Raw genomic sequence first — 22,329 nt, 5'->3', positions numbered from 1 at the left:
CTTAATATAAATGCACACTCTTCACTATAGCTTCTAAAACCCTTCATAATCTTACCTTGTACTGTTCTTCCCACTTCAGCTTGGGCTCTCCTTAACCTCATTATTCCTTTTAGTTCCTAGAACTTGGCAAGACTTCCCTGTCTCGGGGCATTCACTCTTGCTCTTTCTTCTGCCTGGAATGTTTTCCCCTGAGCTGGCATTTTGTCCTTCTCATCCTTTAGTCTCTGTTCAAATGTCACCTTCTCAGAGAAGCCCTTCTGTGACCACACTATCTAACGTGACCCTTTTTCGGTTCCTCAGTGTCACAGAAATACATACCTCTGTACGTAATACATATTCAATGAACAGGATAGACAGCAGACTGGTCACAGAATAAGAAAGAATTAGTGAGTTCGAGAAAAAAAAATCCATACACTGTATCACACAGACTCGTATGAAATAAAGATCAAGTGAAACAGTAACACTGTTTGCTCAGAGTAGAAAGATCCAAAATATCTGGAATTTTAGAAAAAGAGAATAGAATAGTGGAGAATAACCTATGAAGGATTTTTCAGAATAAACACCACTCAATACTCAGGTTTAGGGAGCCCTACATAACTGAACAGGATAAACTGAAGGAAGCCAAGACCTAGCAGGGTTGTTGAGAAATTAAAGAAAGCTAGGTAAGAGGGGGTCTTAAAACCAGACTTAGAGAAATGACGGTCTCTGCAAATGAAAGCCAGTTTGACTGACTGCTCTCCTGTTGATGGCAACAATAAAAGCCAACAGAGAATGGAATACTGTCTGCAAAGTGCTGGTAAGAATCAGTGCCAACCGAGAATGTTTGATCCACTTGAACTCTTGAAGAAATGCAGATGAGTTACAGAAATTGCAGACAAAAACATAGATCATTTACTGACAATAAGACTTTACTATTGGAAACTTCAAAATGAAATGAAAATGGAGAAATGACAAACAGGTGCAGCAGAGATTAAGGAGATATAATAAAAACTTTGTACCAATGATTTTGAGAAATTAGGTGAAATGGAAAGTTTATAGAAAAAATATTTTTATTAAAAATTTTTAAATTAATTAAACTTTTTAAAAAAGATTTTATTTATTTATTAGAGAGAGCACACAAGCAGGGGGAGCTGCAGGCAGAGGGAGAGAGAGAAGCAGGCTCCCTGCAGAGTTCCGATGCGGGGCTTGATCCCAGGACCCTGGGATCATGACCCAAGCCGAAGGCAGTTGCTTAACCAACTGAGCCACCCAGGCGCCCCTAAAGGTTTTTTTTTTAAGATTTTGTTTGTTTGTTTGTTTGTTTATTTGTTTGTTTATTTATTTATTTAGAGAGAGAGCAGGGGGGAGGGGCAGAGGGAGAGAAAATCCTAAGCAGACTCCCCCACTGAATGCAGAGCCTGATGCTGGGCTCCATCTCATGACCCTGACCTGAACTGACTGAGTCACCTTTTTTAAATTTTTTAAAAAATTTAAAAATCTTTTTAAATTGATTCAGGGAAGAAAGAAAATCTGAATTATTAAACATTAAAGCAGTTGTATGAAATTTTTCCCCACAAATAGTAAGCCCAGTGATTTTATGGATGCGTATTCCGGAGCATTTAATAAACAGATAAACCCAATCTTAAGCAAATTCTTTCAAAAGATAGAAAAATAATATAACCTTAACATTAAAGTCAGACAAGGACAGCCTGAAAAGTAAATGATAAGTTAATTACATCATAAATATAGACGCAACAATTATAAACAAGTTATAAACAAACTGAACCCAGCAATGAAAAAAACAACAGTGCATCCTGAGGAAATTAAATTTATCACAGCAATGAAAGGTTCAATGTTAGAAAGTCTACCACATCAACTGATTAAAGGAGAAAATATCATTTCAGTAGGTTCAGGAATTCTACCGCAGTATACATTAAAAGTTTATTTTGTAGAGCTCATGACAAAAATACAAGTAAGGGAATCTTCCACTTTTTGATTAAGGGTTATGTTCCCATCACCTTCCTCTGCCAAAAAAAATTAAAGCCAACAGAGTAATCAACTGAAACACTCCAAGTATGTCATCTAAAAATCAGGAACAAGATATATAAACCCATGGTTGTTGCCAATTCTATTTAGCAATATCCTAGCAGTCCTGACCAGTGCCAAAAAAAGAGAAAAGAAATGAAAACTGTAGGGGCTCCTGGGTGGCTCAGTCAGTTAAGCATCTGACTCTTGGTTTCAGCTCCAGTCATGATCTCAGGGTCGTGAGACTGAGCCCTGCACTGGGCTCCGTGCTCAGCACTGAGTGTGACCGAGATTCTCTCTCCTTCTGCCCCTCCTGCTCATGCTCTCTCTCTCTCTTTCTCAAATAAATACACGAATCTTTTTTAAAAAAGAAAGAAAAGATGTAAAGATTGGTCTGAAAGTAACAAAATTGTCATTATTTTCCAATAATATAATTGCCTACACAGAAAACCCAAAACAATCTACATATAAATTATTGATATTTTAAATGACTTCAGTAAAATTGACAATTGCAAGAAAAACTTCCAAAGTCAATTGAATTTCTGTACATGAGCAACACACTATAAATAAGTACAATTTTTAAAACTCTCTATATAATAGCAAACAAAAGTTCCCAACGAAAAATGTGCATGAACTTTGGGAAGATATGTTTGTCCTTACTGGAAGATTAAAAAATAAGTAAGCGGGGGACGATAAAATATTCATGGAGTAATGGGTAGAAAGTTGTAATAAAAAAAAAAGTCTCAGTTCATTTCCCATCCTGGCCTCCCATATGCTCCAGCCATGCTACCTTGTTGTTCTGGGTGATCTTCCATTTCATTGCCTGTCCATCATGGACTGTAGTCTAAAGGCTTTGAGGACACTTCTCAGTGTCCTTTACATTAATATATTCACTATTACCATCCATAGGGTACCCACTGAGTCCTTGAAGAATACCCCCAAGGCCATGTCTCCTACAGACAACACTGCATTCATAGACAACAGTTCCTGCCCTTTCACAGCAACTGTGGTTTCTACCCACGTGAAGTCCGTATAAATGTCTTTCCATGTAAAACCAAATCAGAAGTCACAGAAAATTCCAGAGTGTAAATCCATAACCTTTCTTCCTAATTCCATTATAGTCTGAGTACAGGGTGACTTGAACATGCTATTAAAAATCCATGGCTTGGGGGCACCTGGGTGGTTCAGTAGGTTAAGCGTCTGCCTTTGGCTCAGGTCATGATCCCAGGGTCCTGGGATTGAGCCCCGCATCAGGTTCCCTGCTCAGCAGGGAGTCTGCTTCTCCCTCTCCCTCTGCCCCTGCTTGTGTGCTCTCTCTCTCACTCATTCTCTCTCTCTCTCAAATAAATAAATAAAATCTTAAAAAAAAAAATCCATGGCTTGGGGCACCTGGGTAGCTCAGTCAGTTAAATGTCCAACTCTTGGTTTCGGCTCAGGTCATGATCTCGGGGTCATGATATCAAGCCCTGCATCAGGCTCAGCGCTCAGCATAGCGTCTGCTTGAGATTCTCTCTCTCCCTCCCCTAACGCCCCTCTGCCCCAATAAATAAATAAATAAAATCTTTTTAAAAAATCCATGGTTTATAATACCTTGATCAGAGAAAAAAGTGAACAATTGTTTACCTTTAAAACTTGTAACCCTAACAAAATAGCCACATTTAAATATATAACATATTTAAAAAGCATTGATACTGCTGTATTTATAGTCACAATTCCATTGTATTTCTTTGACTTTTTTTCTTTTTTAGTGAAAAAAGGTTGGCATGAGAAAAAGGAGGTAAAAGTAAATGGCAGAACAATAATTATGGCAGATAGAAAAAATGTCTCCCTACAAAATATCCACTTCCTAATCCCTGAACCTGTGAATGCTCCCTTATATGGGCAGAAAAAGGGGAGACTCAGCTCTATGTAAAGTAATCCTATTAACATAAGACAACATATTAAAAATTAAAAAGGAAAAAGCATGTAATCGTCAGATAGAAAAATACGTTTCACAAAAGCCATTCCTGATACAAACTCCAAACAAACTAGAAGGGAACTCATTCAACATGATGAAGAGCATCCATAGAAAAAATACTGTTAAAATCATACTTAATAATGAGAGACTGAATACTTTTTCAAGATCAGAAATCTGACTTCTGTCCACATTGTGCTAGAAGTTCTGCCCAGTGCAATCAGAAAGAAATAAAAGATTAATGTTGAAGATGAACAAGCAAAAATGAATTTCTTTTTTAAATGACGTGATTATCGTTGTACAAAATCTGACTGAAATCTACAACAAGCTAGTAGAACTAATAAGAGATGAACAAAGTTGCAGGACACAAGATCAATATGTAAAAATCAGTTGTATTTCTGATTTAGAAAAACATTTCTAAGAGCACTGAAAATATGAGTTACATTGGGATAAATTTGACCAAAAATGTGAAAGACTGTATACTGAAAAGTATAAAACACTGTAGAGAGAGAATAAAGAAGACTGAGATAAATGGAGAGATGGCTTTTCAGACTCGATATTCTTAAGACTTCATTTCTCCTCAAGCTGATCTATAGATTCAATGTAATCTCAGTGAAAATTTCAGCAGGCTTTCAAAATAGAAATTGACAGGCTGATTCTGAAATTCATATGGAAATTCAAAGGACTGCAGAATGGTCAAAAGAACTGAGAAAGAAGGACAAAATGATTGATTCAAGCTGTTTGGAAACAGAGGGCCTATTTAATATTGTCATCTCCTCCTGGATTGGACAACGTCTCCTCTTTAACCTTTGAAAACAAAAGCCTGATATCTCTGATCAATAATGCAGAGGTTTCAAAATGACACCCAACAAGTCTATCCTGAGGCAGATGTGTTTTGTTTCATCCATATGATACTTATTTTTGAAATACTGCCAATATTTAAAAAAGAAGATTTCCTGTAAAAATTTAGATTTCCGTCTCCTCTTTAAAAGTAAGATCTGACATCATAGCTGCAACATTCCCACACGACAACATTAGGCAAAAGCCAGGTAGCAACTTTGTCCTTTAGGCAGGTAATAGGTGTAGTGTCTCTCCCCATCAGACGGGAGCCCCCAAACGTGGGGTGACCTGATCCGGCGGAAGCTGGGGCTCTCAGGCAGTGAAAGAATTCACTGGAGGCAGAACAAAGGAGAGAGACATTTATTCAATACATTCAACTGAATACACTGCAGAGGAGCAGTGGGCAGGACAGCAAAGCAGAGCCTATCTGCCATGAGGCAGTGGGTGGGGGCTGTACTTAAAGGGGAAAGGTGAGGTGTGGGACATTTGGAATTTTCCCTTTTTGGGTAAATTTGCCTGGTTGTAAGTAACCCGTTGGTCAGCTAGGGCTTATGGATATTTCGAGGTGGGTTGCCTGATGGGCCTCTCTTCAGTTCGGGGGTCAGGGTCGCCTTGGGCCCTTTTGCCTTGATCAAGTTTCCATTGCTCAAGCCTGTTGTCTAAAGGAGGCCTCTACAACAGGGGTATATGCTCTCTGGTTTGCCCCCAATCCCTCCTTAGCTGGCTTCACTCATTTCACATACTTGCCTGACTCTTCCATAGACATTTGCATTTGAGGTTATGACTCCTGCAAGAGAATTTCCTATCTCCATGGTAGGCTGAGTAATGGTTTCCTAAAGATACCCGAATCTGATTCTCTGGAACTTGTGAATGTGCCCTTATCTGGCAAAAGAGACTTTGCAGATGTGATTAAATTAAGGATCTCGAGATGGCAAGATTAGCCTGGTTTATTCAGGGGAGCCCTAAATGCAGTCACAATTGTTGTTACAAGAGGGAGGCAGAGAGAAATTTGATGACAGAAGAAGGCACTGTGATCAGGCAAGAAGCAGGCAGAAAAGGCAATGTGCTGACGAGCCAGGAAGCAAGGAATTAGGACTGCAGCCAGACAGAATGGGAAAGGCAAGGCAAAGAATACTTCTTCTGAGCCTCTGGAGGGAGTACATCTTTGCTGACACCTCGATTTTAGCCCAGTGCATCTGATTTCAGACTTCTAACCTCCCAAATAAACGTGTGTTGTTCCAAGCCACCAAGGTGGTAGTAATTTGTTACAGCAGCCTCAGGAAAGTAATAAACTGTCCCTGGATGGGAAAGCGAGTTTGGGAAGAGACCATTTTAATTGAATTTGCCCTCCTAGAGGCAAGAAGGGAACCTGCCGGTATCTCTCTCGCGAGGAGCCATAGAAGAAAACATAAGTAAATCTCTAACGGGCACCTGAGTGCTGTGATCCTTCTTATGACACCGTTACACATTTCCCCATGTTAAAGCAGTTCACGGTTCAGGGGCTGTGTTTTTAACATGTTAGCCCCTAGGATTATATTGGGTTTCCTTGTGGGGAATCAGGGAACCAGGAATCAGTTCTCTACGTACTATCTGTGTCAATGAATAGAATATCGAATTGTCACTTTATTTTTACTACTGCCTACTTTCCCTCCTCACTACTGGAACCCCTAAAGGGAGAAACTGATTAAATTATTGGAGTTGCTAGGAAAGAATCCCAAATTGTCGTACAGTGAGGTAGATGGATGAAAGACTTTGCCAAAAAGCTAGATTTGCCATTTATATTCATCTTTTCAAATCCTCCAGTGAGTCCAACAAAATATAGTTTAGAAAAGTCAATTTTAGTCATAAAACTCAATTGTTTCTCCCTTCAGTTTAGAAGAGAGAAATAAACATTTGGAAGATTTAATTAGGAGGCCCAGAGAGAGAGTGAGAAAACCAAGGTGAGTTTTTCTCTTTTTTTTTTTCTAAATAATAATGTCTTTAGCTTTAAAACATAAGTATATAAATAATACATCAAAAAACCTTTTTTCCTTCTCTTAATTTAAGATAAACTATATGTAGGTGTTTGGTATTTTGCCTAGCATAAATAGTTGCTTGATAAATGTTTTTTGTAGAACTTGAGTTGGAAAACCAGAATACCTGCCCTCGTGGAACTTACAATCACCCCTAAGGAAGATACTATAAAGATTATGACCTACAACTGTGTCTACAGCAAAACAGCTTACATACGTACTTTATGATCAGATTTTCTGACACCAATGTTAAACGTATAATCCGTTATTTCTGTAGATTTGATGCATGCTACAAGGTATACGCACAAACTCTATGGGGTTGATTAAGACCATAGTAGGATGTTAAAATGGGATTCTTCCAGGCCTAGTCCCTGAGGTGTTAATAAAACCGTCGCCAGTCCTTAAAAGTGAGAGTGAGTTTCCCCCCATGCAGAGTTTCTGAAGGAAATGTCAAGGAACCTGTTTGATGACTCGTATCTCTTGGCCAGATCCAATATATAAAAAGTGTGGAGAGTAGGGAAGACTGGAGAAGAAATTTCTTTGAATCCATCATGTTGTGGACTCCCATTGCCCCCAAATAATTCACCTCTTTTATCTAAAGCCTGGCGAGGGGGTTTCCAGAAGATCGCCTGGAGAGCTTTGATCTGCATTGCCTAAAAGTTGGGAAACAGAGGATCAGTGATGCACCATCCCTGAGAACACTAAAGCAAGCTGTGGCAGCCCCACAGAGGGGCTGCATTGGGGTGGCCGGTTCTCTCTGAGCTTGTCACCAGGACAAAAGATGTGTGTGATAGTTTGTTAAGAACCAAGCAGGAGGGGGTTGAGTTATCTTGGGCTCTGCCCAAAGCTGCCTGGATGGACACCAGCAGCAACAGGCTGGAAGGGAATGCCAGATTCTTAGGGGCTGATGAAGGAGTATCAAGTGAGCACCCGAAGAGAGATGCATCAGCCTCGGTCAAGGGCAACTGTAGGACAGAGGTCCCTCGCTGTGGCAAGCTCTGCAGAGAAAGAATCAGCTTAGCTACATTCCATACCCAGAGACTCTGAAGACACCAAGCCAAATAAAAATGTCCTATCACCGTACTTCTTCTCCCTCCTTCTGCAAATGGAGAAGGTGGAGAATGAAGAGAGAGCAGAAATTGACCTCCAGTGGCAGGTGCTATCCACCAACTACAAGGCTTAGCTTAGAGAGGGGGATGACAAACCCTACTTTCGAATGACAAGTAAAGGATTAATATTTAAGACTGGACATTCTGCTTACCGAATTGAGATTGTGTGCATGCCTCACGGTGAGGACTGACCTTATTTTAGAGTAAGCAAAAACCCTCACTGGGCCTGCTGCATATTCAGCCAATGGCAGAGGAAAAGCTCCCTGGAGCAGAAATGGGCGGCAGACATTAAAGTTGCATTTTGACTATGTCGTGAGTCATGAATGTTCAGCAGACCATTTGCAATACAACTATGTTTTAAAAATTAAAATCCCTTGGCAGATTTATACTAGTATTTGCAAAACAATAGGTTAACTATGATCTGATGCCTGGCATATTATGGATGTTCAGTAACTGCTGGTTTAACCTGAGTATGAATCTTCTCTGTGTTACTGAGAGAAACTGTGGAATATTTTTTTCCCAGAATCATTTTAAAATAAGAAAATTAGCATATAAGTTTACATATTTCACTAGTTCAGGTAGTTGTTTACTTATACTGAGCCGATTATATGGTGGATTTGAGGCCCATTTGTATAGATTAAGACTGGCCTTGAAGCCAGGGGGTGAGCTGGAGCAGAAGAGCTCACAAGACCCTTTCCAACTCATCAAGGCTGTTTCCTAGAAAACCCATGACTTACAGGATCCTTCAGCCACCATCCTTGAAGCTTCCCATGGGCCTTAGTAAATTCAGCAATGGGAACGTGCTTTAGACTACCTCTGCACTGTCTCAGAATTACGGTGCTCCTGGTGCTGGTTGTCTTCAGGAGTGGAAGACCGGGAAATAAGGAGACAAAAGTGAGCACAGCACATTAGTAGTTTCAGATTTTTTTTTTTTTTTTTGCCTCTAGTTCTTTATCACTTTCAAGGAGCCAGAATCTTATCCTAAAGAAACCCATGAGAATGTTAAAACATAGCAAGACAGTGGCTCAATATGTTTATTCAATTGCAGTGAGACTGATCCATATATCACACACACTGAAAAGCTTAAACTCTTAGGGTCTGATGGTTCTATCCTAAGCAGCAATTTCCCCTTGAAAGTGGGGGCAAGAATTTATCAAATAATGGCGTCCTTGTTCACTAAGTTCACTGTTTTAGCCCTCCTCGCCACCACTGCCACCACCCTGGTTTTTTACCTCATTCTCTTTCTCTCTCCTACAGGCCCAGATTAGAAAATCATCCAAAGTCCTTGACCATGGTAGGTCATATTGATGATCGTTACAAAGAATGTTATATCTTCATGTAATTCAACAGTAGCACAAGATTAAATTTCAGGAATGTTCAGCTTAGCTTTCCTTTCTGTCCTCAGATGAGGCTTCTTCGGCCTCTGATCATCATTCATCCTGTAATTGGGAAGCGCTCCCTCTGAAATTTTCCTTTTATCGGTATCTTCACTTCATCTCTACAGCCACTGCTTAATGTCAGGTCTTCGTCATTTCTTACCTGGCCTATGACGGTCTTCTACTTGGTGCTTCTGCCTCTAGCTTGGTGCCCCTTCCTTCCATTCTCCACTGAGTAGACCATGATCTTTCAGAAGCAAATAGGATGATGCCCCTTCTCTACATAAAACGCTTCAGTGGTTCCCCGCTGCGTTCTGGATCAGATGGAGCTCCCCAACACAACATGTAAGGTCCTCTATGACCTGGCCCTCACCTTCCTACCCACTCTTCTCCTTCACTGCTTCCTCCTTGTCATCATACACCCAACCATATCTAACCACTTGCCACTTTCCAAACATGCTATGTTATTTTTATGCCTTCCTGTTATTGCCCATACAGATTCCCCTGCCAGGAATGCTCTCTCTCGATTCCTTGTGTTCCCTTACTTTAGTTCCCACCTCACAAATTTACCTGCCAGCTCAAGTCCCAGCTTGACTAGAACCCTTTTAACATAGGGATTGTCTCATATTTATTTTGGTATTCCCAAGCACCTATCCCATAATAGGTATGAAATAGGAGGCAGTGTTAGGCAGACTCAGGACCCAGGACCAATGCTACCCGTGCTGGAATAATTCTCAATAGAAGATACAGCCACTGTTGCCCTTATCCCAGTCTGGGCCAAGGGTATGTATTCATGAAAACCCATGGCTTATATGTGGCATAGCTTAGTGGAAGAGGAGTACAATCAAAGGGTATGTCTCTATATGCCCCGCTGAACCCCAGCTGTTCTTATAGTTGAGTTATGAGAATACCTTAATACTATGCTGTTATGATAAGTCAGTTCATGAATTACTTAGATTCTTGCTTCTGTTCCTTTTTCTTCATTCTGCCAGCCGGCAACCAAACCAAGAAAGATGAAACTCAAACACCCTTTTTCCTTGTTATGTTCCTTAATGGGAAAAAAGGTTGAAACAAACAAAATATTTATTAAACTATTGTATTGGTATTATCTGCGAAGTTCCTCTATCTATAGGTTGTACCCCTTTTCCATGTATATTTAAGAATTAGCTGTTTATGGGATAAGAATTGTATATGTAATCAAGAATTCCATAGGGAATCAAGAATCAGTTGCTCTGTCACTGAATGCCTACGTTTCCTAAAAATTAAAGATACATTTTTTCCTTTCATTTTTAGATGCCAGATGTTTTAGAAGGAAATAGAAATTATTTAGATTAAACAGGACTGAAGATTAAACATTATTCATTTTTGTCAACCGATCCAGGAGCAGAGTCATTACTTAAGTATAGTACCCAGGTCATTCATACAAATGATACATTAAAATCTATATAAATGATGAAATTTACATTCCAAAAATGTGATTCTTTTTCTTCTAATTTATTCCCATGAACAATGAAACATATTCTAATTTAGCATAAACAGAGGAATACAGTGGCTTCTTTTCCAAATGTCTGTTTTCATTCACACAGAATACCACTTCCATATTATCAAGCCTTTAATGACACATAAAAATAGTAATGTATCCCATTTCAACTTTTTGTTTCCCCCTGCAGGATATCCTTTTTCTCTCTAAGCAGACAGGCTCTTCCTACTACCAACCAAATTTTAAGACACTAATTCTGAAATCCTTTGGAATTAAAACCCAGGTGAATGGAGAAGACTGGGCTGAGATGTAACCCTCATAATTTCTACTTTAACACAGTTTTGAGGAATTAGTTCTGAATTTAAACAAAGGAACCAGCGACAACTGATTTTGTGAGATGTATCAGAAAAACAAATGTGCATACATGCATATACTCTTTTTGATAAATCCCAGAGCCAGGATAGAGAGGTAGCTTTTGAATCAACTACTGGAAGGGAAGAAATGATTTTAGCTCACTTAAATTACTTAGGTAAGTACAAGAGGAAAATATGCAGAGAATATATATATCTGGCCTTGAAGGAAGTGCTGAATAAATAAAAACTATTATTATTACTGTTATTTTTGCCGAGGAATTCTGTAAGACAAATCTTACGTGAATTTTGAGACAAAATTTAACTTCGCAAATTCAGCAAGTTGCAATACCATTTAAGACAAATGAGAAATGCACAGCCTGTCGCAGCTGTGACAGTGCTGTGTTTTAGAAAATTAATTGAAAGTTTTGGAAGTGATTCAAATTTTAAAAAGACACATTATTATTAATAGTTTTAGGGGATCCTCTAAGGATAATTTAAAATATCGTAGGAGAAGGGCAAATATTAAGGTGAAGATGGCTAATGCAGTTCTGGAATCCACACGGGGAGGTGATGAAGCAGTTGGAAAGGAATTAAGACAGGTCGTCTGCAAACAGGAGCGTGTGTATAAGCGCTACATTCAGCATGTATATTATTAGACATTTATGATCTTTTACCCGCAGGTTGTCTCAAAATGAATGTGCCTCCTTAGGTACATGACTCAAGGACACAGAGTCTAAGCCTGGGCTTCTTTCAATAAACATTTAGTGACTTTCAGTAAACTATGTGACAGCCTCAGTGTTAGATGCCAAGGACACAATGTAAAATCAGGCAAAGAGCATCAAGGGGATAGACTCTGGTCTAGAGTGGGATGCCAGCGTACCTGTCCCCGGTGCTCTGGAAGCATGGATGAAATGGCCCAGGATTATGTGCGGGAGGTTCAGGGAGATTTCATCCAGAGAGGGTGACACTTGAGCCAAATCTATCGCTGAATGGATATTCCCTGGACAGATGGAAGGGGAAAGCAACAGCACACTCAACATGCGGAGGCCTGACGGGCACTGGGTTACATGCCCTGAACTACAAGTCGTATCTAAAACTGACGTTCTTCAGATGGCAGGAGACGAAGGTGATCGTGAATAGCATTGTATGCCTTGCCAAAAAATGTGAACCTTATCCTCATGAGAAGCTCTGAAAGATTTAAAGTAGAGGCATGACGTGGTCAGCAATGCATTTCGAAAGCTCACCCTAAAAGTGGTGTGAAGGGTAGGGGCTGATGATGGGTAATGTCAGAATCATGAGCACCTGTTGAGATCTGGCCACAGCGCTCCAGGCAAGGAAAACTGATACCAGAAACTCAAATCGGGGCAGTGAGAGTAAAGAGGAAGATAGGGATGCCCCGTGATGTCAAAGGTAAAGTGAAAAGGATTTGGTAATTGGTTAGCTGCGGGGGTGAAGACAGAGGAGGCTGGGAAGCCTACCAGGGTTCTGGGTGTGTCGTCCTTACTGAAGTAGAGAACACAAGAGGGACAGCTGGTGTGCAGGGAAAGACAGCATGAGTGTGAGGTGCCGTGAAACATCCAGGAGATATTATATATATGCTGAGAAGGATCCAGTGGCCAGGGGGAGAGCAGGGTTAATTGGTGAGTCAAGGTCTCAGGGGAGGAAAGAGAGCCTCGATTCCCCAGCACCTCATAGGAACAGGGGCACCTCTTCCGCTGTGCCTGGAAGAAAGGAAATCAGGACAGGCATGCTCAGGGCAGCCAGGGGCTGTGCCGCGGTAAGTGCGAGGTCATGGCTGAAAGCTTCACTCTCTTCCTGCAGTGGGAGGCTCAAGGGGAGAGGCGAAGGTTTGAAACAGGCACAGCCTCTGCCTTCACAGAGCAGAGCTTTGGCTCTCACCACAGGATATGACAAGGAGGTACAATTTCCTCTCTGCCTCACGATTTCTGTTTTTATCTCCACTTTGTTCTTCCTTCTAGTTCCTCGTTCCCGTGATTCTGACCCATTGCATCTTCTTGAGGACTTGCCCCATCAATTGTTTTGATTCTCTCCCACCTTTAGTTTTTAACTTGTCACGGAATTCTTGCTCTCACCCAAAAATATCCTGCCTGCAGTCCTCTTCTCCTCTAACGCTATCGTGGTTGCTCTCTTTTCACGCCCCATTATACCTTCTGAGAAAGGACTGACAGTTTACAAAGCACTTTCACGTATGATCTTAACCAACCAGGCATCTCGACTCATAGTGTTTCTGATGAATATTTTTCCATACTGCCAGTCTCAATATGCCCCTCATTTTTAAAGGCTGTATAATATTTCATGGAGTTTATATATGTGTGTGTGTCATAATTTATTGAATTATATTTTAAGGGCTGGTTTAAATTCTTTCTTTGTAGTCCCACATCTATTGCTTTACATGCTCTGGCCCCACACTACTTGTATGCCTTTGGCCATCTTGTTACCTTTCCCGGGAATGCCCTTCCCTGCCCTAATTAAACTTCCTCCCTTCTCCACCTCCACCAACCAGTTCCTCGTATTTAACACATTTATATCCTTCAAGGCCTAATTTAAATGTCACCCTCATCCTATCTGAAAGCAATAAAGTGTATTTATTTACTTGTTTGGTTGTTTATTTAAAGATTTTATTTTTAAGTAATCTCTACACCCAACGTGGGGCTCAAACTCATAACCCCGAGATCAAGAGTCACAGGCTCCACCGACTGAGCCAGCCAGGCAACCCTCCTCTATTTTATCTGAGACTTTTTTTTTTTTTTAAGATTTTTATTTATTTATTTGACAGAGCGCAAGAGAGCACAAGCAGGGGGAGCAGCAGAGGCAGAGGGACAGGGAGAAGCAGGCTTCCAGCTGAGCAGGGAGCCCAACACAGGGCTTGATCCCAGGACCCCAGGATCATGACTTGAGCCGAAGGCAGACTCCTAACCGACTAAGCCACCCAGGTGCCCCTACCTGAGACTTTCTAAAGGTATTCAGCACACTCTTCTCTAAACCACAGCACACGGAACACAGCAGGCTACAGGAAAAAGAGCACGCACCATGGAATCATTAAGATTTAGATTCAAGACCCAGCTCCTCCATATAGCTGTTGTGAGAACAGAGTTTATAGTCACATTATGTTAAGAACAATTACAGGACTGGGGTGCCTGGGTGGCTCAGTCGTTAAGTGTCTGCCTTTGGCCTAGGGCCTGATCCCAGGGTTCTGGGATCAAGCCCCACATCAGGCTCCCTGCTCCACTGGGAGCCTGCTTCTTCCTCTCCCACTCCCCCTGCTTGTGTTCCCTCTCTCACTGGCTTCCTGTCTCTCTGTCAAATAAATAAATAAAATCTTTAAAAAAAAAACAATTATAGGACTGTGTTATTGTAAAAATGTAAATATTTTGTACATTATATTTATCTTTGAAAGATAGTGACATTTGCCTATAGAAACACAACTCTGGGTTATGAGCAAGTGACATATGTAATTCAAAGCTAGCAGGTCCACCCTGAAATATTTACAAAGGACTCTGGGAGTCAGTATGAATTCATGATTGTACCTCAGGGGTAAGTTGTGAAACTTAACACAGATCCTCTTGTATTTAGCAAGGCCAAGCTTACATGAAGAACAATTAGAATATATATATATATATATTTAAAGATTTTATTTATTTATTTATTTATTTATTTATTTATTTATTTATTTATTGGAGTGGCAGGGGGAGAGGGAGAGAGATAATCCCAAGCAGAGCCTGCTCTGAGCACAGAGCCCAATGCAGGGCTCGATCTCACAACCCTGAGATCATGACCTGAGCTGAAATCAAGAGTCAGATGCTTAACTGACTAACCTGCCTAGGTGCCCCTTAATTAGAATGTATTTTTAAAGAAATTCCAGTGAGCACGATATGGTGAAAAATTCAGTGACACTGGTGTACTCTTGGGGGTCCTTATAATAAATGGGGCCAAGGTCAATGAAGATGTTCCAAGAAGAGAATCTCCATGATTTCATAGCACAACCACTGCACTGATACATTCCACTTCCATGTGGACTAGAGGATTTGAATCTCCCTATCAGAGACCTTTGGTACCGGGAGAATTGTGTCTAGGAAGAGCACAGTTCCTTCCCTCCCATGTTTCTCCTTTACTCTCGTGCTACTACCACACTCAAAACAGTCTGACACCAGGTACCTGGTGTTTTTTCACACACCAAGCAATTCTCTGCGACATCAGCTTGGGGTCCTATGATTTAACTCCGTTCATACTACCTACCTAGAGGTAGCATCAGCTTCTGCAGGTTAAGGGCTCAGTCCCTCCAGACTGCCCCCACCCACTTCAGATGCCCAGCGTAAGTCCAAGTTGTTCCCTGTGCTTGGTCTACAAATCAGAGGTTGCCACAAACCCCTCCTCTGGTTTGATTAATTTGCTAGAGCACCTCACAGAATCCAGGGAAACATGTACCTTTAACACTTTATTCAAGGATACAGACGAACAACCAGATGAGGAGTTGCACAGGATACAGTCTGGGAGGGTCCTGAGGGCAGGAGATTATATCCCCGTGGAGTCGGGGCGTGCTACCCTCCTGGTACTCACTGAATCCTATCCTTCTGGGATTTTTATGGAGGTGTCCTCATGTAGCCAAGACTAATCATTATTTCCATTTCCAACCCCTTCCCCCTCTGGAGAATAGAGAGTAGGGCTGCAAATTCCAACCTTCTAATCATGGTTTGGCCTTTCTAGTGACCAGTCCCCATCCAGGAGCCATCCAGGAGCTGACCCAGAGTTGCCTCATTAGAACAAAAGATGCTCCTAGTGCTTTTCGCACTTAGGAATATACAAAAGGGTCAGGTGCTCTATGCTAGGAACCAGGGCAGAGACCAGTATATGTATTTTCTATTATGTCACAAAAAGGTATAAAAACTACGGTGCATAAATACGCAAGGAATTACTACAACTAATACATACATTTTTTTAAATATACTCTTCCTGGGGCACCTGGGTGGCTCAGTTGGTTAAGTGTCTGCCTTTGGCTCAGGTCATGATCCCAGAGTCCTGGGATCGAGTCCCACATCGGGCTCCTTGCTTGTTGGGGAGCCTGCCTCTCCTTCTGCCTGTTGCTCCCCCTACTTGTGTTCTCTCTCTCTGACAAATAAATAAATAAAATCTTTAAATATACTCTTCCTTTTATTGAAGGTTGATTTACATACTGTAAAAGTCCTCTGTTGTTGGGCACCTGGGTGGCTCAGTCGGTTAAGTGTCTGCCTTCGGCTCAGGTCATGATCCCAGGGTACTGGGATCAAGCCCCACCTCAGGCTCCCTGCTCAGTGGGGAGCTTATTTCTCCCTCTCCCTCTGTCCTTTCTCCAACTCACTCACTCTCTCTCTCAAATAAATAAAACCTTTTTTTTTTAAAGTCCTCTGTTAAGTGTAGAACGCGGTGATTTATAAAGTAAATTTAAAGTCATGCAGTAATCACCACAATCTAGTTTTGGAAATTTCCATCACACACCCCAAATCTCCTCCAACCTATTTGTAGTCAATCACTGCTTTCACCACTGCCCCCCCCCCCAGGAGTCTGGTCAGTCTTGTTCTTGGGGAATATACAAGAGAAGGGTTAGTAGGACAAACTGATCAGCTGCTGTGCTGGAGCGTGGGGCATTGAGGCTGCTACTCGGTTACTTTTTGGTACTTCACTGTTATCTGCCATGATCCATCTAGTTTTTGGAGGGGCCCGCTGGCAAATTAAATTGGAATTTGACAGAGACCACCGCCCCTATGAGAGTGGCACACACCTTCCCCTTCCCCTGGGATGTGAGTGTGCTTTTAATTTACTCTCTCTGTCGGGAAGGGGAGTGGTAGTGGCAGTTAGAGAAGCTTCCATTCAGCCTTTCCTACTCATAATACTCTTTTTTCTAAGATTTTATTTATTTAAGAGAGAGAGAGAGAGAGAGTGCGCATGCATGAATGGGGGAGGGGCAGAGGGAGAGGTAAAGGGAGAGAGAATCTTAAGCAGACTCCACGCTGAGCGCAGAGCCTGACTTGGGGCTTGATCTCACGACCCTGAGATCATGATTTGATCTGAAACCAAGAGTCAGATGCTTAACTGACTGAGCCACCCAAATGCCTACCATAATACTCTTGATGGCTCCCCTAGGAACCAATGTAAGCGTTCTTTCAACCACCAAGTATGCCCATTCCATCTGTACTTTTAGGCACCAAATATGGGTGGGTCTGATAACCTAAAGGACCCACTGTTGGCTGGACCCAGGGTGGGACTCCATTTATTGCCTGGCTCCCTTATACTCCTACCCTAAAAGGGGGCCATGCTGGCAAGTTAGGTCCTGGATATGACATCAGTTCAGATCTTGTGTCCAACAATCCTCCAAAGGTCTGGGTGTTCCCCTTTCCTCAACGCATGATTACTGTGAGCAAATGTCCACAGGTCCCCTTGAAGAAGGATGCGGAATCACTACTGAATTATGATGGTTCGGGGCTCCTCATCATAGCACCCTGGCTTCTCTTCAGTTACTGGGTTCTGGAATTGAGAAACATTTCAGGCCCTTCTGAGGAGGGGATCGTGACTTCACTTGGCAACTGCCCTCAGCCTCCTCCTAATCTTTCTTAATTTCTTGAATGGTATAAATTAACACTAAGTTGGGTAGTATTATTAATCTTAGTAACCATTGCCTCTCTCCAGGTTACTCCTCCTGCCCGTTTTCCACTCCACTCCCCTGTTCAGATTTTGCAGCTCACAGTGATAACTGAGCCCACCTTATTTCTGATGGTTAAGGGGTGCCACCTGGCCTCCGTTCATTCTCATCCTCTCGTCCTCGTTGCAATCAGCCCCGTTCTGTAACAGCATCTCTAATCCTTAGCCTGGGCTCCACAGAGGATAGCCAGCCCCTGGTCTCAGCGAGCCTGGAGCCCTTCTCTCCTGTGCATTCCTTCTTGCTTTGGTAGATGGAGTGTTTTCCAGGCCCTCGCGCAGAATGGGAGCTGGTGAGCGTTCCAGCCTTACGTAGTATATCCATTCCAACAAGCCTACATTTAGGGGCCAGACAGAGAAGGAGGGGCTGGTGAAGTGGGAAGAAAACTAGCGGAGTAAGGTTGTCACCGAGCCTGGAAAGACAAGTGTGAAAGAAGGGGCTGGGCAGGGCTCAGATCAGGACTTCGGAATTTAGCAAGATGGAGATGTTTTAGCAGTGAAAATAAAAGCCTAGTTGGAATAGGTAAGTAGAAAATTGAAAGCTGAGATAGTGAAGTTTTACTGCGTCAGAGAGCAGAGAAATGAGGCTGTTGCTGAAGGGGAACAGGGGCCACAGGTAGTTTTGTTTTTTTAAGATGGGCAATATTACAGTAGGTTTGTACGTTGATGGGAACGATGAATTGGAGAAGTAGAAAATTTTTATGAGGTAGAGAAGAGAGAGCTATTCTCAGAATCACACGTTTCTGAGCAGGAGATAGGATGCAGACTACAAACGGTGGATGCCCTTTGTGGGCCTATAAATATTTTTTATTGTAACAGAAAGGAGGGCAGAACCTAAGTGAACAGATGGAAGGAAGTGGCAGGTTTTGTGGACAGTGGTCAGATGATTATGCTTTTGCTCATCAGTTCTTTTCAAGGAAATCTGAGCTGGGGAGGTTTGTGAATTGTGCATAAAGAGAACCAGATGGAAAGAGAGCCTGGGAGGCTGTGGAGGGAACATAAGCCCTCCTTCTAAGTGAGAAGTCGGGCTGGAGAGCCAGCACTCCTTTGAAAGTCTTCCTAATTTTCTGTTTCTTTTTCCTGTGGTGCCCCCTTTTCATGAGGATTTTCTTTCAGAGGTAAAAGATAGCACAAAAAACCCCAATTCTTTTCTTCACCCCTTGCTAGGTGAAGAGAACACTTAAGTCTTTGCTTGCATGCAATAAACACAACTTTTTTTTTTTTTTTGCTTGATATTTTTTGCATTTCCTATTAAGCCTACAATTGAACTGAGGTTGCATTTTGTGGAGAAAAGACGTCACTTGTAACAATACAACAAAGTCAACAAATAGTTTGAGTTACCACAGAGAGTACACTTCTGGAACACTGACTCAAAGGCACAAAGCTTGCCGGCCTCAAGATGTCCACAGACAGGACGCATAATCCAACTATATATTGTGTGAGAAGGTAACAAGTGCTATGAATGAAGGAGAGTAGAGAGACGGGAATTAGAGAGAGTGTTGGGGAGGGAAGGTTGGAGAGTTGTGATTTTAAATTAGGTAGTGAAAGTAAGTCCTGCTAACCGGGTTAACAGTTGAGCAAAAGTTTAAGGGGCATGAGGAAGTTCCTCAGCTATGTGGTAATCTGGAGAAATAGAATAGAACAAAAACCGGTGCATAATGATCCCATTTGCCAACGATGCTGAGGGGAACTCTTAAGTAATCAGAGGAAGAGATGGCTCTGCTTCTACAAATTCCAAGGGAATAAAATGACAAAAGTGAAAATCAACGGAGATCTGCCTGAGCCCTGTGAATGAGAATAACCAGGATGTGGTATATTCCTGGAAAACGAGTACCTTTAGAGAGAGAGGTGCAGAGGTAAGAGAGAGGGAGAGCATGGGGAAATATTTGGAATGATCTAAATAAATTAGTACATATTTTTAAGATTTTATTTTTAAGTAATCTCTACACCCAACATGGGGCTCAAACTCACAACCCCAAGATCAAGAGTCGCTTGCTCTACCGACTGAGCCAGCCAGGTGCCCCTTATATTAGTGGACAGATTCTTAATTCAGTGAATCAAGGATTGGAACCAACGAAGGGGGAGAGCTCTGGGTGGGCGCCAAGAGAAAGCTGCTTATTAGAGGGAGACTGTAGATCATAATACAAGGTTTGTAAGCCCCCAGATCAGGGTGAGTATTTTACTTCCTGGATCCACAGGCAACTACTTTTTATTTTTTATACCAGTTGGACAGTCACATAAGTTTGTTTTCTGGTTGTATGTTTTTATTTTCCCTAAATTCTGCACATCAGTCACATCCAGAATGGGCACATTTTATTTGTCCCCGACGAGCATTTAAGAGCTGGTTATCTAAAATTCAAGTCCCAAATAAAATCCATTAGAAGTCATTTAATACCTGGTGTGGCAGTCCAGGTTAAGCCTAACTGGATTATCCTTACTGGTTCAGGCTGTGTCTAAACATGTCCTGCGAACTGGGGAGAAAGACCTACTAGGATCTCATTTTAATTATAATGAGAATCCACCCCACTGGAAATCAGTCCTCTGAAGGGAAAGGAGTCAGTGAGATATCTTTGGTCCAGAAGGGAGGGAAGAGGTGATTTTGAGTACTGTATAATGTCTATTGTCTGTGACACAGTTCACACTGCATGCTTTCTGGTGTGAGGAGACAGCAGCAAGTTAAATAGAAGGATGTGTTTGTCAAAAAACCTGTCAGACATCAGGAACTCAGAAAAGGCCTGATTGGAAACTCACGAAACATAAAGCTGGGGAGGGAGAGTGTTCCCTCACCAGTAGAGAGTACGAGGCAAGGTTCAGCCACAGAGTGGTGGCCATGGCCTTGATGATTTTGGCACAGTGGCAGCTTTGGCAGCAGAGCAGAGATGGAGACAGCAGCAGAGTGGGAGGGTGCCCTCCGCTTCTGCCAGCTGCCTTAGCCATGCTAAAAAACCAAAACTGAACCAAGTAAATTTGAAGGTCTAATTGGCTTTATTAAGTGATTCATGAATTGGACAGCATCCCATCTAGCAAGGGATAGCTCCGAGGACAAGGTGTACAAAATGGACGGTGTTTATAGGAAGAAGGGTGGGGCAAGAAGTTATTAGAAGAGAAAAGAAAGGATTGTTTCAGGCACCATCTCCCGCCCCTTAGGGGGAAGGACAGGCTGTCGTATTAGGTTGATTACCTTCTTTGAGGGGTTGGAGAAGGGGGGTTGGAGAAGGGCCCATGTGACAAGATTCCTCATTGATGCTGATCAGAAAATTCCTGACTGACCGGTTAAGACTCCTTTTCCGGGGGAAGTTGAAACTGCAGTTAAGTTGTGTATCAAGTCCACATTTGGTGATTTGGCCTAAGTGATGTGATTTTGGGCCTGTGATTTTTCTTTTCAACAGCAGCAGTGGCAGTGGCGCTGGTGGCCTGGTGGCGTGGCGTGGAGCTGAGTTGGTTCGGCCCAGCACTATCAGATTGTGATTTTAGCATACAGAATTAGTGGCAACAGCAGCCACAAGCTGCTTTTACAGAGGCCCCAGGCCAGTGAGGCTTTGAGCCAATTCAGGAGTAGAAGAGCTGATGGTTCTAGGCCATGGAGCAGGAATCTGAAAACCAGACTGCCAGGTTCAATCTTCCATTTGCCTTTGACTAGCCTTTAAGCCTTGGGTAAATTACTAACCTCTCTGTGTTTGTTTTCTTCTCAGTAAATAATATCCAGCTCATAGGGATTTTTAGAGATTATATAGATTACACATGAAAGCACAGCTCTAAGAGATAGTGATTGACAATAGTAAGCATGCAATCAAGGTTAGTTTATTTGTTTCATCATCTGTATGACATCTCACACTGGTCCAGTCCAATAGTACTTGGTGTTCACATTGTTTAATTGCATGAAATACCAGAGTATTGGCAGCAACCTAAAGTCCAACGAGATGAGAAGGAAAGTGAAGGACACTGAACAGCCAATGTTGCCTCTAGTATATATTTGCCAAACGTTTACCATATGCCAGGCACTGTTCTAGGTGATTTATAATTCTGGAATGTCAAGAATTTAAGCACTCACTGTTTAACTATGGCAGATAGGAGCCAAGATTTTCCACTATTTTTTATGCTTTTTGCGTTTTTTGAACAATTATATATTACAAAACTGTTTTGCTTTTCAATGCCACACATACGGGTAGTTCATGTTTCTTCTATCACTATTACTTAAAATTATACAAAAGACTACCGCGCCGAACACCAGGCGAATCATCATTCAAATAAGGTAACTACTTACGACGCTAATTAATTGGGACCGAAGGACGAGCGGTGCGGGGCGAGCAACAGACGACAGGTGGCCAGCCAACGTCTACCGCGGGAGGCGGACTTTCGCGGGAAATGTCAGAAGCCCCGGGCAGCCGGTCACGTGACTCCTGGGGCCGCCTGCGCTCCCCACCACTCGGAGCCAAGCAGCCACGTTGGCGGCGTTCCTCGGCCAGAGGAGGGGGCGTGGCAAGGGCCCGTGCGTGATGCGTGCCCCGCCC

At 42.2% G+C, this 22,329-nt stretch overlaps 1 protein-coding gene across 1 annotated transcript in view; it reads left to right on the top strand.

Annotated features, from left to right (window-relative positions):
• Positions 1–10,671, top strand: part of CAGE1 (cancer antigen 1) — a 45,596-nt gene extending 34,925 nt beyond the window's left edge. The window contains exons 7-9 of the mRNA XM_040645030.1: positions 6,670–6,738; positions 9,177–9,213; positions 10,589–10,671. Coding sequence (XP_040500964.1) covers positions 6,670–6,738; positions 9,177–9,213; positions 10,589–10,630 — 148 coding nt within the window. The 3' untranslated portion in view covers positions 10,631–10,671. The remainder of the gene's footprint in view (positions 1–6,669; positions 6,739–9,176; positions 9,214–10,588) is intronic.
• The last annotated feature ends 11,658 nt before the right edge of the window (positions 10,672–22,329 follow it).

This window comes from Ursus maritimus, unplaced genomic scaffold, assembly GCF_017311325.1.
Source record: "Ursus maritimus isolate PB19 unplaced genomic scaffold, ASM1731132v1 scaffold_30, whole genome shotgun sequence".
In the NCBI taxonomy this organism is placed as follows: Eukaryota; Metazoa; Chordata; class Mammalia; order Carnivora; family Ursidae; genus Ursus; species Ursus maritimus.
Note: the sequence above shows the minus strand (reverse complement) of the source record. Positions and strands in the feature narration are given on the sequence as shown.